Below are 15001 nucleotides of genomic sequence, written 5' to 3'. Positions count from 1 at the left end.
TCATTATTCGATCCTTGTCTTGTCTCCTGTTTGCCTAGACCTTGTCGGATCTGAATGCCTGCCAGTTACGGACCTTTATAGATGCTCTGACTTTGCTCTGGACATTCCTGCACATCTGATCGCCTGACTTTACCCTGGACTGGTTATTTGGTTTACGGGCTCTGATTCTCCCTTCAGTCTTCTGCCTGCTCCTGTCACCCCGGGTTTTGAACCACTGCCTGCTTTTAATAAACTGTCTAAAGGCTTGTCTGGCTGAATTCTGGGTCCTCTGCCTCTGATCGCTACAGAAACCATGAAAAACGTAAAGTTTTGTGAATTGTTTTTTTGACAGCTGGTGTCTTGGTAATAGCGTTTTTGATATTTATGTTACTGTTGTTTTAGACTCAGGAAGAAAAGCAACAACTTCCTACTTGTGTAAAAGTGAGAACTTCAGCTGCTTTTTACCACTGCCGCTATGTTTTCTTGACAATTGCCAGTGTAAATCAGAGTAAAAATGCTGGTCAGAATGGGAGCAGAAATAAGTTCTCTATGAATGCTTCCAGGATTTCAGCTTTTGAATCACAGTTTTTGTCACAAGAGGTAATTTACGTCTGTAGTGAATTTCAAGCAGACTGGACTCTGAATTGAGTTATTTTAATTCCCTGGGTAGGGTGAAAATATGTTTCTAAGCTACTTCTTTTAAATAACAGTTTTCCTGACTTCCTTCTCACCATGGGGTAAATCATCAAATAGTCCTTACCTTATTAGCTCACACTTGAGCTGGAGATTTGGCTACCCCTACTTTCTTCTTGGGTGGCTGTGTGTTACAGTATGTGTTGATGGCAGAGTTCAGCCATCCAAATGTTTCTCGACTCTGGACGTAAAAAGAAATATAATTGTTATGAAGTATGAGCTGAACCCTAATTATAAAATGTTTTCAATAATCATATGTATTCACTACTTAGAGCACAACAGCAGTAATAAAAACATTTTTGCTGTGTGTGTGTTTTATTCTCTGAATGAGACCATAAATAATTTTCCAGGGAGCCTTCACATTTCAGTCATTGCACATTGCATATTCGCTCTCGTGTCTAAAGACTACTTTTAGATTTATGTCCGATTCATTGGGCATGCTTGTAGCCCAAAGTCTGACACCAGGGATTATAGCCACAGAGAGATACTGTCTCTGTCTTGGATAAGAGTTACTAAAACACACAGTTAAACTTGCACACTGATGCAAACACACACTGTGCAAAGCCAGCTTTATTCTCTCCAGTATACTATATATTACTGACCCTCCTATACCTCTGAACTGAGATCAGTGTCAAGTCAGTCCACTTGAACAAGTCTGAGATCAACACCAAACGGAAGCAAGGATGGCTGAGTGGGCTGTAAGGCTCTGGGTGTTAGCAAAGGCGATGAATTGAGGTTGAAATACGGTGTAATCCAGATGTCATAGCACCTATGATTGACGTATTACTGTACGTATACTGCACAAACTGATAGTCGCACATCCAGATGGGTAAAATTGTGTTACTGAGTTTCTATGTGCTATATGTTTTTTTTTCTACGGTGGAATTTTCTTTCTGAATTTTAATGACAAAAGAACTGAGCCAAATGTGAAATGAGGTTGAAGGAAAAGGCAATGAATGGCCTGAGATCTGCATTAAACAGCTGCTAGCAACCTTTTCCAATTACAGATTAAAAAGTTTCAAGGTTGAAAGTAATTAAAATGCTCTGTCATGAAAAACACATTTCAAAGAAGTGCTTTTTAAATCATAAAGTTAAGCTTTAAAAGAGAGTAACATACATTCACTTAGATAACTGTATACCCCTTTAAATCTGCATTGTCTTGCAAAGGTATTAATCACATTTCGTCACATAACAACATCAAGCTTCGATAAAATATTTAATAAAATCAGTTGGTATGTTACAATGATCTCACACTTGGATGTTAAATTGTTCCTTTTTGCTTTTTAACTGGTCAAAATCAATTTAATGGTTTTGTATTGAAAGTAATTGAATTCAAATCTTGATTGTGGATGTTATTATTTTTTGTTGTTGTTGGCAAAGCAGCCATGCCGAATTGTATTGTTAGGACTAAAGGCATTTCTCTGACTCCCTCAGTTTGAAATCCTGCTTCAAGGGAGGAGCTTTAGTTCATGTTTACCACTAGAAGTCAAGAACTCCTGCTTCAGGGTTTTAAAAAAAATGAACTAAAGCCAACCACAAACCTGGCAAGCCTCTCTGTTGCTGCCTGTGCCACAGCACATAGATGCAAAGTTGTAAAGCACCACTTAACATGAGGAGATGCACTGCTAGCATGGCTGGATAGTCAGTAATTTTTACAACAAACCTACGAAATTCTTCATTTCTGTCTTATCAACATGGATTTTGGAAAGGATGAATGAACGGCATTTGCTAATATTTATCGCAGTCCAAGCTGTTTTTGCAATATTGATACTGCATACATCGATATTCAAACATATACAACGACATATATTGTGCAGCCCTTTTATGCATCCATCCATCCATCCTTTCAGGCATATATCCATCCGTCCATCCATTGTCTTCCACAGACTGTGAAATCCCCTACTGTTTCTTGGACTCGTGCGTAAACCACTTTCTGTTGTTTCATCTGCACCCGTCAGATTGTCTGGCAGCAGCAACTAAGCTGGCACTGGGAGACACAAAAACCACACGTATTCTGTGGTGAGACATCACAAAAGCACACATGAACAGGCAGGCAGCTTGACAAAGAGCGCAGCAGACAGATCGTGTGGGGGGGGGGGGGGGGGGCAAAAAAAAGGAGAAGAAAAGAATAGCAAATTTCAGATAATGATGGAGAAAAATACAGTCAGCTTGTGTGCAAGCTGTCACAGATGTCCATGGGTTTCTGCTCTTCCATCTGGATCTGCAGCGAGGTCCCAATGTAAATGTCACCATTGCTGACTTTGAGACGAATCAGGGGCCACGTCAGTCATGTCGCGCTGAATGAAACTTTGGTCGGACAGATCCCGGTTCAGCGGAGGACAATTATACGATTTCCATCAACCCCAAACAGATTCGAGTAAGCCAATAGCTGTAGAACACAAACAATTATGTGCCATATTTTTGTACGTGTGGGAGTCCGTGTGGGTGTACGCATGCATTTGTTTGTCTCTATGCGTTCGCCTCGCTGTGTCCAATTTATCTCAGTTTAAGGTTGATTGATGATGATTTACTTGCACAATCACCAGCGTACTGCAATTCTCTAAATCTTTGTCTCTCCTGACTAAACTGTTTGCTCAACAGTTTGCAGAAAACAGAATAAGGTTAAAAGACTTTGTTTGCCTGTATTTAGATATGCCCCCCCCCCTCCAGTTTAAGATCTAGAGACATTGAGGGTGAATTCACTTTATTATTGTAAAAGAGTAAGAGGACAGAAACACAATCTTGTTTCATGATTTCTTATAACTAAAATCTCTGTTTTTCTCCCCTGCTTCTCTTTCTCAGTTTGCTGTTTCGTGGTCCACAAACGGTGCCATGAGTTCGTCGGCTTCTCCTGTCCAGGGGCCGATAAGGGTCCTGACACAGATGTAAGTTTATAGTTCAGGTTTATATGTTCGGCTGTTTCGATCAATGTCCAAATACTTAAACAATGATTTGATATGAGACGTACGTCAGACTTTTGAACACATTGCTTTCTGGTGCTTGATTTACTTTACATGTTATTGGATATTTTCTGTGGTAGAGCAGCACAAAGTAGCACATATTTATAAACTGGAAAGGCATTCCTTTTAAAAGTGAAAATATAAAAAAAATATTGCCTAGTGCCTACATTTGTATCCAGACCCGTTTTCTCTGTAACTCTGTATAAAATCCAGTGCCACCAAAAAACACAACTGCAGACTTAATAAACCATGGCTGTCCACCTAAACTGACAGGCAGGTCTTCAGAAACTTAATCAGAGAAGCGTCCAGGATACCCATGGAGGAGCTGCAGCGACTACTAGTCATGAGTTCATCATCCAAATCAGGCTTTTTGCCTGAAAATGAACACAATGATTTCAATCCAAACTTTCTGGAATTTTATTCAAGCTTGTAAAACGAGGAACGAGGAAGCTCACACATCGCAGTAACAGGCAGCAGAAGTGTGAGTCCTTTGTTCTAGCAGAGAAGGACAAACCTTTCAATCAAAGTCCTACCTAAGTTCAACTGCAGGTCTGTGGTTAGACTTGAAAAATTGAAACTTTCCGTTTAATCCGGCTGAGCTGGAACTGCTTTGCAAAAAATAATGGGCAAAGAAATATTGTTAGGCCCATAAGACATTAATTTGTGTCATTGCGCTTTAATGCTCTGCTCTGGACAAATCATCCATTTCATATCTGCAAGCCATTCGGAACATAGCAGCCGGACTTCTCCCCGGACTTGAATAACAGTTCAAAGCTTTTCTTTTGGTCTATTAGGCTTTTATGTCATAATTTCACTGTGTAGATTTGTATTTGTCTTATAATAGGTGTAATTCGAGTTTGGTTTATGTTGTAGAGCACTTCTGTGAAAGGTGCTTTATAAATAAATCTCCCTTACTTTTCCTTCTTATCCACAGTGGCAGACTACCTTGTGCAAGTCTTTCAAACACAATCCCAACCAAATCATTGAAGTTTGTGGTTGTTACTGAAACAAAGAAGCTAAAGCAATCAGGAATGGATGCATAATGATGTCCATGTATTATTTTTTTTCTGCTCGCCACCTGTTGCATAGGACTGTCACAATCTTGTAACTGGCAATGGTTGCAATTTTTTTTTTAATTTTGTCTTCTTCCACCGCAGTTAAACCATGGCAGGAAGATGAATGCAAATGGTTCAAGACAACGTGCAATTAGAGTGGGAAATGTGGTTTTAGGGGAATTTTTATTCATGTCTTTGAATAATCAGTATAAACGTTTGCCTTATTTATATGTTCTGCTTTAGATATGTGCTCAGAGAACTGCATCAAGTTAAAACTATCCCACGAAAGGGCATGCTCAGTGGTGCAACGCATTTCGTGTAGAAAATACCCTGCGATGCATCCTCAGTGGCAAAGTCAAAATTATTTGTCACCGCGGAAAAGTTTCTCTTCTGCGGTTCACATTATACATAATGAAGGCAAAAACTGACAAACAAACAGGAAATGAACAAGTTTAACATGTTTTTTTTAGCATTCAGGAGAGTCACAGATAACAGATAATGAGGTAAAGAGGTGCTTATTGAACAATGATGATTTGAGGCTTCGTTTGTGCACATTTAGATAATCTGAGATAATAGTGTGCAAGTAAGTTATAAATATTCTGCAGATTTTAAGGAAACATCCTAGTGCAGATGTTATGCCAGCACTGATAACACTGCAATAGGATTATCAGGAAATCTGCAGAGGCTCAACCTTTGGATGTAAACTGGAGCCAGGTTTTCCAAATGCGCCACACTGCAGCGATGTTCATTCGGCCTTGGAGATCCTTCAGAACATAAGGTCATCTTATTTCTGGATGAATGTGGCGTTACCAATGGAAATACAGGCTTCCCTTTACTCAAGCTGTGTGTGCTAACACACACTCTCATTAGAGGAGTTTTGTTCGTCTCGGCGCCATGGTGCCAAACAGAAAAAAAAAAGCCAATTAAGACTCTGGTGTTACTTTAACTCTCTTCAGCTTCACCAGACTGAAAGTGATGCTAATGAATTTTGCACCACTAAGCCAATTAAAGGATGCACGTTTACAATCATAGTGCATTCCAAAGACAAATCAAAAACTGCATTCATAATAAGCACATTGTATTAAACTCTAGATTAACTGCAGTAATTATGCGAGGTTCACACTTCAGACTTACTGTATGAAAAACAAAACCTCAAGAGTTTCAAAGGTCAGAACTGAGAGCAATTGACTAAAGCTGTTAACTCTAAGGAAATTATTAATGAATTCAATTTTAATAACCTTTTGTTTATCAATTTTTTCTTCTAATTCTCTCTTGCTCTTCATTCTTTATTTTCCAAATCACTCCTGGGCCCACTCTTGACTTTCGTCAGCTCAGCTCTGTCTTTCGGCCTGCCTAAATGTTTCACCCTTTCTCTTTCATCTCCCTCTCTCTAGCGCTCACACACCTACATCCACGGTTTAGACTTCCTATTGTGAATCTTAGCATGCCTGTTATTATGCCCATTATCTTTCAAACTGCTTCGGCTCAGAGTCAGTGAGGTCTCTGAGGGATGAAACGCTTTGAATGCTAAATGAAGATATGGGATTTACCAGCAGCTCTTTAAAGATACAAAATGCTTGATCTCATTTAAGGTTTCTCAGGATTTGACACTTTAGTCAATCAAAGGTCACAAAGCTTGAAATGAATAATGATAATAAAAAAAAAAAAAAAAAAAAAAACTTTGCAATCACATCTTATTCAGGTCCGGCACACTCTGTTTATAAATGGGTAAATCTGCCAAGTTCCTTTAACATATTAAACAATCTGAGAAATCTTTTGACTTTTTTGACTTACTCAAAGCAACCAAATTTATTAAAATGAAAATGACTAAGTTCTTGTACAAACCCATCCTAGTTATATTTGATCCAGAAAGGCACACGGATTTGTGCAGCTTCTTATCAAAGAACAAATTGTCTTAAATATGCTGAATGTGAAAGTCCTTTTCAATCAAAACAGGACTAATTTACTTTAATCTTTAAAAGTACATTCATAAATTGTGAATATGCGCGTTTTATTAGCTTTATGATAAATTGTGTAATTTCTAGAAGCACTTTTATGAAAAAAAAAAAATAGGACTCCTCCAGTTCCATTTGCCTAATACGAGAAAAATCCAAATGTTGTGATAGCTTTTAACCCCTAAAAAAATAAACCATAAATTAAAAAATTTATTTGAAGTGTGTCTGATCATCTGACATATTTGAATATGAAAAAATGTCTTTGTGATTACAATCTGTGAATTTCGGGTTCGCCCCGGACTTCACAAACCAATTCAAATCCCTTTATTATCAGCAAATAATCCTGAAATCCATGGGCCGTCCTCACGTGCATCTCAGATGTTTTTCTGTAGCTGTCCAGAACACACAGGAAAAATAGTCCAGTTGTACAGTGAATTTTAATAAAAACAGGGTGAACTACTCTAGTCTGAACACTTGACCCCTGCTCTTATTAAAGAACACACAAGGCAGATGTTTGTTTTTAAGATGGGAAAAGTTAAATGAAATTGTGATTTGCAATAGATAGCAAACATAAATGAAAACACTGACTAAAGGATGTTGTTTAAAAGGTGACAAGTTAAATATAATGAGTTACAATAATTTTCCAACAAAATGTCTGGGCAGTACGTTTAAAGAGAAGATTTTATCTTTAACTGTGGACTGTTAACTGTGACATACAGTATATGGCGACCCCCTAATGCACACATCTTGCTGCCATGCACCGGTGCATTAGCATGCATCTCTGTGTAGAAGTGGGACTTCTCTCGGTTCTCTGTCCTCAGAGAGAGATGATGATGATTCACTGAAGGCTACCGATCCCTCCCTCTCTCCGCTCTCCTTTGCTGCCCCAAAGCTTTCTGAATCGGTGTGTGTGGTGTCATGACTCTGAATCTGGCTTTGGGCTTAGAAATACACTCACACACTTTGTCACTTTCTCTCGTACACACACACACACACACACACACACACACACACACACACACACACACACACACACACACACACACACACACACACACACACACAATGTGCCCCTTCACACTGTGGGCGGAGAGTGACCCTCGTGTCAGCCTCAATCTGTGAATGGCGTCATCTGTCCCACAGACGCTTTGATCCGCTCACACAGCGACATGGAGAGGACTGAGAGGTGTTTGCTTTGCCATCGGAGGGAGAAGTGCTCTCTCCTTCTCTTTTCTCTTTCTTTATCTGTTGTGTTTTTCATTCAACATGTTGAAGAGCGTTGGTGGCGAACAGTGGTGTATTATGAGTCAAGAACCTCTCTATAAAACCTGTGAATGAAAAATAATCATCCATAGATGAAGAATTTAACATTCACAGCCAGCTCACGTCCCTTTTAACCGACCCGGACTTGGGGATTATTTATCAGAATTACACCGATTGGTTGCATCAAGATACAGCTAAGACCAGATATTTGCATACAGCGTTTGCAAAAAGCACAGTTGTTTTTCCTCGCTCTCTGACATTTTAACATTTTTCTATTTTAGGCTAGTTAGAGTTACATAAATAGTTTCTATTTACTAAACACCTGAAAAATAAGAGAAACTCTACTTTCTTTTCTCAGATTCAGACATTAACATACAGTTTCTTAATCCAACCATTCTCCAACACGCTTATCCCAGTTGGGGTCACAAAGGGGGGCTGGTGCCTATCAGTCTATCGCAGAACAACACAGAGACAAACAAGAACTCCCACCTAAGGAGAATTTAGAGAGGCCAATTAACCTAACAGTCATGTTTTTTGTGGGATGAAGCCAGAGAGAACCCACCCATGCAAACTTGCAAACTCCTTGCAGAAAGACCCAGGGTAGGACACAAACCCAGGAACTTCTTACTGCAAGGCAACAGTGCTACCCACTGCATCACTGTGCTGGGATCTTGGACTGCTGCTCCTTAAGGAAATGGCTTGACTGGTTGCCACGCTGATTAGTGGTAAAACAAAGCCCTGATCTTATGGGCTTAAGATCAGGGCTTTGTTTTGATCACTAAATAGCATTGAATTTGTGTGTGTATGTAATTTATTGGGCATGTCCACTTAAAAGACACATCTGTTTCCAAGCCTTAATATCCTGGCTGACATTTTTTCAGTATCTCCACATAACACTGTTTCCTCATCTATTTTGTGAAGTCCACCAGTTCCTCCTGCAAGAGGCAACATCATATTGTCATCCCTGTACTTTATCACAGGCATGACAGCGTCCTCATTTTACTACTAAATATACTGGCCATTATAATGGCTAAATCCTTTGTTTTAATTTATTCCGGACCCCAAAATACAGTCACCAAAGATTAAGGTCATTGTCCCTAATGGCATCTTCTTTTCTCAGTGTAGCAGCCCATGCTGCTACAGCTCATGGATGATTATGCCATGTTAGCAGTTTTACCAAACATTTTCACAAGGTCTGTTCTTTTAGGTTTTATGCACACGTTTCCCCACATTTGATCTCCGGTAGACCAACGTGTTTTGGTTGTTGTTGCATATAACTGTTTGAACGGATGAAGGTGGCCCCCCTCATGTCTCTGGAGATTGTACCCAAGGATTGACCAGTTTTGTCCAATTTCTTCTGACTTTTCAGTGATGTCGCTAAAGCGAGCGGTGTGTTTGAGGTTTCGCTTAACAGGCATCCCCAGATTCGCTGTTGTTTAACTCAAATGTTGTGAAATAATCCATCAGTGCCTTACAAATCCATGGCATCGTTGTCTGGGCTGTCCCAAATAATTTAATGGCATATGTATATAAACATCTGACTTTGAAGAAAATACAAAAAATACAACATTTAGATATTTCTCGCATTAAGCAAATGGAAATAAACAATATTCCTGATATAAAACAGGAAAAGTATAGTAAATATCAGACTTAGAAACAAAAGTTAGTGTTTTTCATTCAGCGTATATAAATGTCTCATTTCAACTGGAGATGTGGTGTTTGTTTTTTTCGATTTCGTTGCAGCACAAATCTAATACTTCAACAAGTATATACTTCACCAGTTCCCATCACCCGACCTGAACAATTTACCCAGAGATAATAGTAACAGTGCGTTATTTAACGGCCATTTACTCTGTACCATTTACCCACCGTCGCTGTATACTGCTCAGTCAGATGTGCAATGAGTCATTCAGCTCGCCGGTCATAATGTATGTCGCTCCCTTTTCCATTAATTCTGCCCTGGCATGATATAACTGAGGAACACAATGTAATGCCTGAGGCAGGTGAGGTGTCCAAACTCCTCAATAGCTTGTGCATAAACTGGGGGGGCTACCTTCTGGCCTCTGTTCCTCATTACAGCAGCCATCAGTGTTTGGGCCTGTTGACACGAGGACTCTGCCGCAACCTACGCTCGCTGCTGAGCTCAGCAGTGAGAGGCACATTTAACTTTTAGCTTCTGTGAAAATGAGAATATTAGTGGGAAAATGAGAGGAATGCAAAAATGCATGTTTGATTTTGCATGACTTGTATACCTTAGCTGAAAAGGTTGTCATGTGCTTGTCAAACTGGTCGAGCCGCCATGGAAATGGGACCCAAACGTCTGTCATAAAACAAAGCAAGTAATGATATCCGTGGAAGCTTTTTGGTGTTTTTATTTATTGATTAATTGATTCATTGATTGACTGATTGTAGCCAGCAGTGTACCAACACCCAACAACAAATGACAAACAGCTTAAATACCAATGAACCCAAATTGGTAAAAGCTATTATAAGGGTTGCACACTGCAAAAATAGAATGAAAAATAAGTACAATTTTCTTGAATGAAGGAATTTTCCCTTGGTTTGAGCAGGTAAATAAAACTATTTGCCAATGGAATAAGATTTTTGCACCTAAAATAAGAACAATTCATCTCCATCGTCTTATTTCAAGCACAGTATATCTAATTATATTATTTCAGGGGTAAAAATACTCATTCCGTCGGCCAATAATCTTATTTACCTGCTCAAATCAAGGGCAAATACATTAATTTCAAGAAAATTTTACTTATTTTTAGTTCTCTTTTTGCAGTGCATCAAATGAAAATGTATTTGCACTAGACAAAGAGCAAACAAAACTATACATTTACAAACTAATACAAACTGAAAATATACACATTGCAATAATTAGTTGAAAATCTGTACAAACAGAAACATCTGCTCTGGCCAGTATCACCCCTCTTTAATCTGCCTCCTAGTTTTAACCATACCTGGTACCAATAGATTGTGTGCAAATCCTTGGGGACTGTTTTGTCTGCGCACCTGAGAGTGACATGCCAGGATGAGGTCCCTCCACGGCAGGTGAAGACACGCCCAGAAAACAAACACAAATTCCAACCAAAAAAAAAATAACAAAAAGGAAAAACCAATTGATGTCTTGTTTAACTGTGTTCTATTGATCCATTTTTAAAACAATAATATGCAACCTGACATTGGCTCATTGTAACAGTCTCTCTTAAATCTTTTTTTTTGCTACAGTTTCTTTTAGAAACCTTGCAGTTTTAGTTTTATTTCTTATAATTCAGACTTTTAAGGGAATTCTTCAGTCGTCTTGTATATTAACTCATTACTAAGAGCTTTTTGGCTCAAATATGAATTAACTGATTATTTATATACAGTTTAGTCACATCATAAAGAAAGATGTAAATCACCACAGCGATTAATGTACACACATCGATGCTTCACCTGAAAATTAAATGTCATGTTGAGAAACTGCTGCTAAATGTATACCACCTACACATAGAAGAGGATTAGATTATCTATTGTGTTTAGTTGGAGTAAAGAAGATTTCAGTACATCCATAAAATGTCCATCAAGTACCACTACTGTCTCAATTTTAGGAGAAATGACCCACATCTTGTGTGCATCTGCATCTGAACACAGACGGTGTTTTTTATTCTGCTACAAGAGCACCTTCAGCTTTATGATATTTAGGAGAAGCTTCAGTCCATTTCAAATCTTGCCTCAGAACTGAAGCTGTGGTCCTCTGTGTTTGCCAACATTACTTTTAATTGCTGATTCTGGCAGTCCTGCAGCTTTAATTCCTCTTACTGCTGCTTTAAACACAGTCGATCATGGCATTTTGATATTAAGACTGACACAGTCTGTTGGTACCAAAGGCACAGCCATAAATGGTTTAAGTTCTACCTGTTCGACGTGAGTTTCTCTCTCCACTTGCGACTGTTTTTGTCCTCTGTTGATCCTTTTAAACATGGTGCATCACTAGACTCCATATTAGGTCCTATTTTATTACCTTTGTACCTAATCTGCCCGGGGTTCAGTTCTCAGAAATATAATTTGGCATTCCTTTTTATGTGGATGTCATTAAGGTTTAACTTCCATTGAAATCCAGGGGATCCCAGTCAACTAAAAGTCTGCTCAAGTGTTTGGCAGATGTTAGAGCTTGAATGGGAATGAACTTTCTCTATTTACATGATAAATTATGATTCATTTGGTAAATCTGACCTCTTGACCGGATGCAGAAGAGCTATTAGAGCCAGCATTAATCTATCACCCTGATTGTGTATACCATACATTGGATACTCGTTTCTTTAAGAAATGTTTTTAAGATTTTGCTTTTAGTTTATCTATTTTATATCCACACATCTCCAGTAGAGCTCTGGTTGTTTCCAGGTATCAGCTCGAGACCAGGGGAGACAGAGCTTGTTCATGCAAAGCTCTAGACTCTGGAACAGCCTCCCTGTTTCTGGAAGTTTAAATATCTCTAAACTTCTTTTAAAAACTCATTTTTTTAAACTGGCTTTTATACCCTGAGTCTGACCACCAGGCCAATCCTTATTTCTTTTATTCCTTTTATTGCTGATTTTATTATTTATACTGCCAAACTTGTAATTTATTGCTAATAGCATATGTTTATTTTGTGTGTGTGTTTATTTTTTTATTATGTTGCTCACATATACAGTACTTTGGTTGGCCTGTATTTTTTTTTTAAAGCACTTTATAAATGAATAAATGATGAGGAGGATTCAGAAGAGACCTCGGGACACTGACATTGTGAAAAGAAGGGGCAGCCAAAATGCTCCTGTTGTCAAGATAAAACAACAAGCATAAAGTAAAATTCAGCAGGAATTACATGGAAAGGATAGAGCAGAGTGGTTGAGAGTTGTTCCGGCTGAGGAATCTTTGTTTCAATTGTTTGGGACACCAGTAAAATAATTTGTCTGGAGAAGAAATGGTGACAGGTACCATGAGGCTTGTGGTGTGGCAACAGTGACGCATCCTGATGTCGTCCTTGCAAGGGGGATGCTTATCAATCATGGCAAGGCATAAAAAAAACAAAAATTCCTTTAATAAGTAATGTACGATTTGATGAGGATTTATGTACTGTTCAAAATGACAGAGCACCATATCACAATGTAAAGTTAATAAATAGGCTAAAAGATCAGAGCATTAAAACATTTGCCACATCCTGGGACCTTATCCGACTGATAAATGTGAAATTTAGTCAGTTCTCATTAGCAGGTGGATAACCTGAAGCAAAAAAAAAATAAAAAAATAATCGACCTTCATGATTTGGTCCAGAAGTTGATATCCAATATACAGAGTGAATTATAAGAAAGGAGGCATCAACACTGTAATTACTCACTTATACATTTCCTAATACAGGAGGTTGTGTTGGGAATAAAACTGAAAATATTGGCTGGAGATAGTGATAATCTTTACACTGCTGCATGAGATGCCAGCAGGCAAGGAAGGGCAAGATCAGTGAAAATCTCACATGCAGTGAGTCTCGGAGGTAAACAGGCTTATTTTCTGTGTTTGTTACATTAAGTGACTTTTTCTAAACTTTAACATTTCCATTTGACATAAAAGTATAGTCCAGTCAGGGCAGGTTTCCACACCTAAACAACCCACTATAAATATCATGAAAACTGCAAAAGTTTTTTTAACAGTTTGAAACCTGTGACATGTTTTCCAAAATGCAAAAGATGTTAAAAAAAACATTTGCTTTGATGTTAAAACATTTTTGCAACATCACTATTATTTAAAAATAGTAAAAAAAGTGACTTATTAATCACACAAATACACATTAAATCCTAAATATAAATCAATGCACAAACTAGTTCCTGCAACTGAATGAAATTTGTGTGATTTTTGCAAAACCAAAAAACACAGAGAAAGGAAAGGAGTGTGTGCTTGTGACTTTTAACTTGTTAGTTTGCAGCTCTGACAGTGCAGCTGTGTGCTGCTGAGTGGACAGTTGTGTTTTTTTGTCAAGATGAATAGTGAGCATGAGGATCTGGTATTCAGCATTAACTCTGAGAAGCTAGTGACGTTCATGCTGACAAGAAACTGCCAGCATACATGCTCAAAGACCTTTCAGTGTACGTATAAGGTGTTTCATATGCTGCGACATATACAAACATATTTAAACATATTTTACACATCTCTCTTGTAACTGAGAACTCATGTGTCAGTAGGACTATCTGTATAAATAAAGGTTTACTAAAAACAATTAATATTTTTATTAAAATAATAATTCTAATAATAACATGAAATCATGTTTCATATTAGACAAACATACAAAGAGCACAAACAATTTATCAACTAAGTCAAATCCCTCAGAAATCTTCTTTAAAGGGCAGAATCTTTGAATCCGAGCTGTGTTTAATCCATGGGAATGAGTACAAGACAAGTGAAACAGTATTAGTTTATGATAATAGAGGAACATCAATGATACGTCCGTACGAACGGAGGGCTGATGTGGTCCCTGTGGACACCATCAGTCTTTACTCCGAGACCACCAAGAAGATGCAGCATTATTAATCATCATCCACAAACCAGCGTGCAGAGTTAGAAAAATCTAAAATGGGGATTTGCAGCAAGACACAAAGCAGATGGATCAGTGTACTTGCTGTGAGCGTACATCTTTATGTAACCAATATGCAAAGATGCTCAGGGAGATTTGGGTTGTACTCCATTTCATCCCAGGACAGATGTATGCAGAATCAAAATGACTTTTCTTTAAATTTCTTGAAAGAGTTTGTAAATAGATCCACGGTTCATGATTAATAGTACACGGTATGTAAGTGATTACTCAAATAATTATTTTTTTCATATTCTGTATCTCTAGTCCTAGAATCCTGACTGAATGATTTTTTGTTTAAAATATGTTCTGCCCTTCTTGTCTTTGCTTGTTACAGCAAGAACAAGCAAAGTCAAACGAAGTCTGTAGTTGTTCACTTGCATTCAAAGCAATACATGATTTAGTATTTAGGTTAGCTGCACTGTTGTTTGGAAAGTTAGTTGGCTGGTTTATTGGTATCTTGATTCAAATCAAATCACTTAAAGCACCAATTTACAACAGATGTCATCTCAA

The 15001-nt window shown here is 38.2% G+C and overlaps 1 protein-coding gene across 2 annotated transcripts in view; it reads left to right on the top strand.

The window, feature by feature from the left end:
• si:ch73-374l24.1 (protein kinase C alpha type) overlaps positions 1 to 15001 on the top strand; it is a 165802-nt gene that overhangs the window by 43641 nt on the left and 107160 nt on the right. For both annotated transcript variants that reach the window (XM_012867890.3, XM_012867881.3), the window contains exon 3: positions 3475 to 3557. In XM_012867890.3, the coding sequence (XP_012723344.2) occupies positions 3475 to 3557 (83 nt within the window). The remainder of the gene's footprint in view (positions 1 to 3474; positions 3558 to 15001) is intronic.

The sequence above is a fragment of the Fundulus heteroclitus genome, chromosome 16, assembly GCF_011125445.2.
Source record: "Fundulus heteroclitus isolate FHET01 chromosome 16, MU-UCD_Fhet_4.1, whole genome shotgun sequence".
NCBI classification, from domain to species: domain Eukaryota; kingdom Metazoa; phylum Chordata; class Actinopteri; order Cyprinodontiformes; family Fundulidae; genus Fundulus; species Fundulus heteroclitus.
Note: the sequence above shows the minus strand (reverse complement) of the source record. Positions and strands in the feature narration are given on the sequence as shown.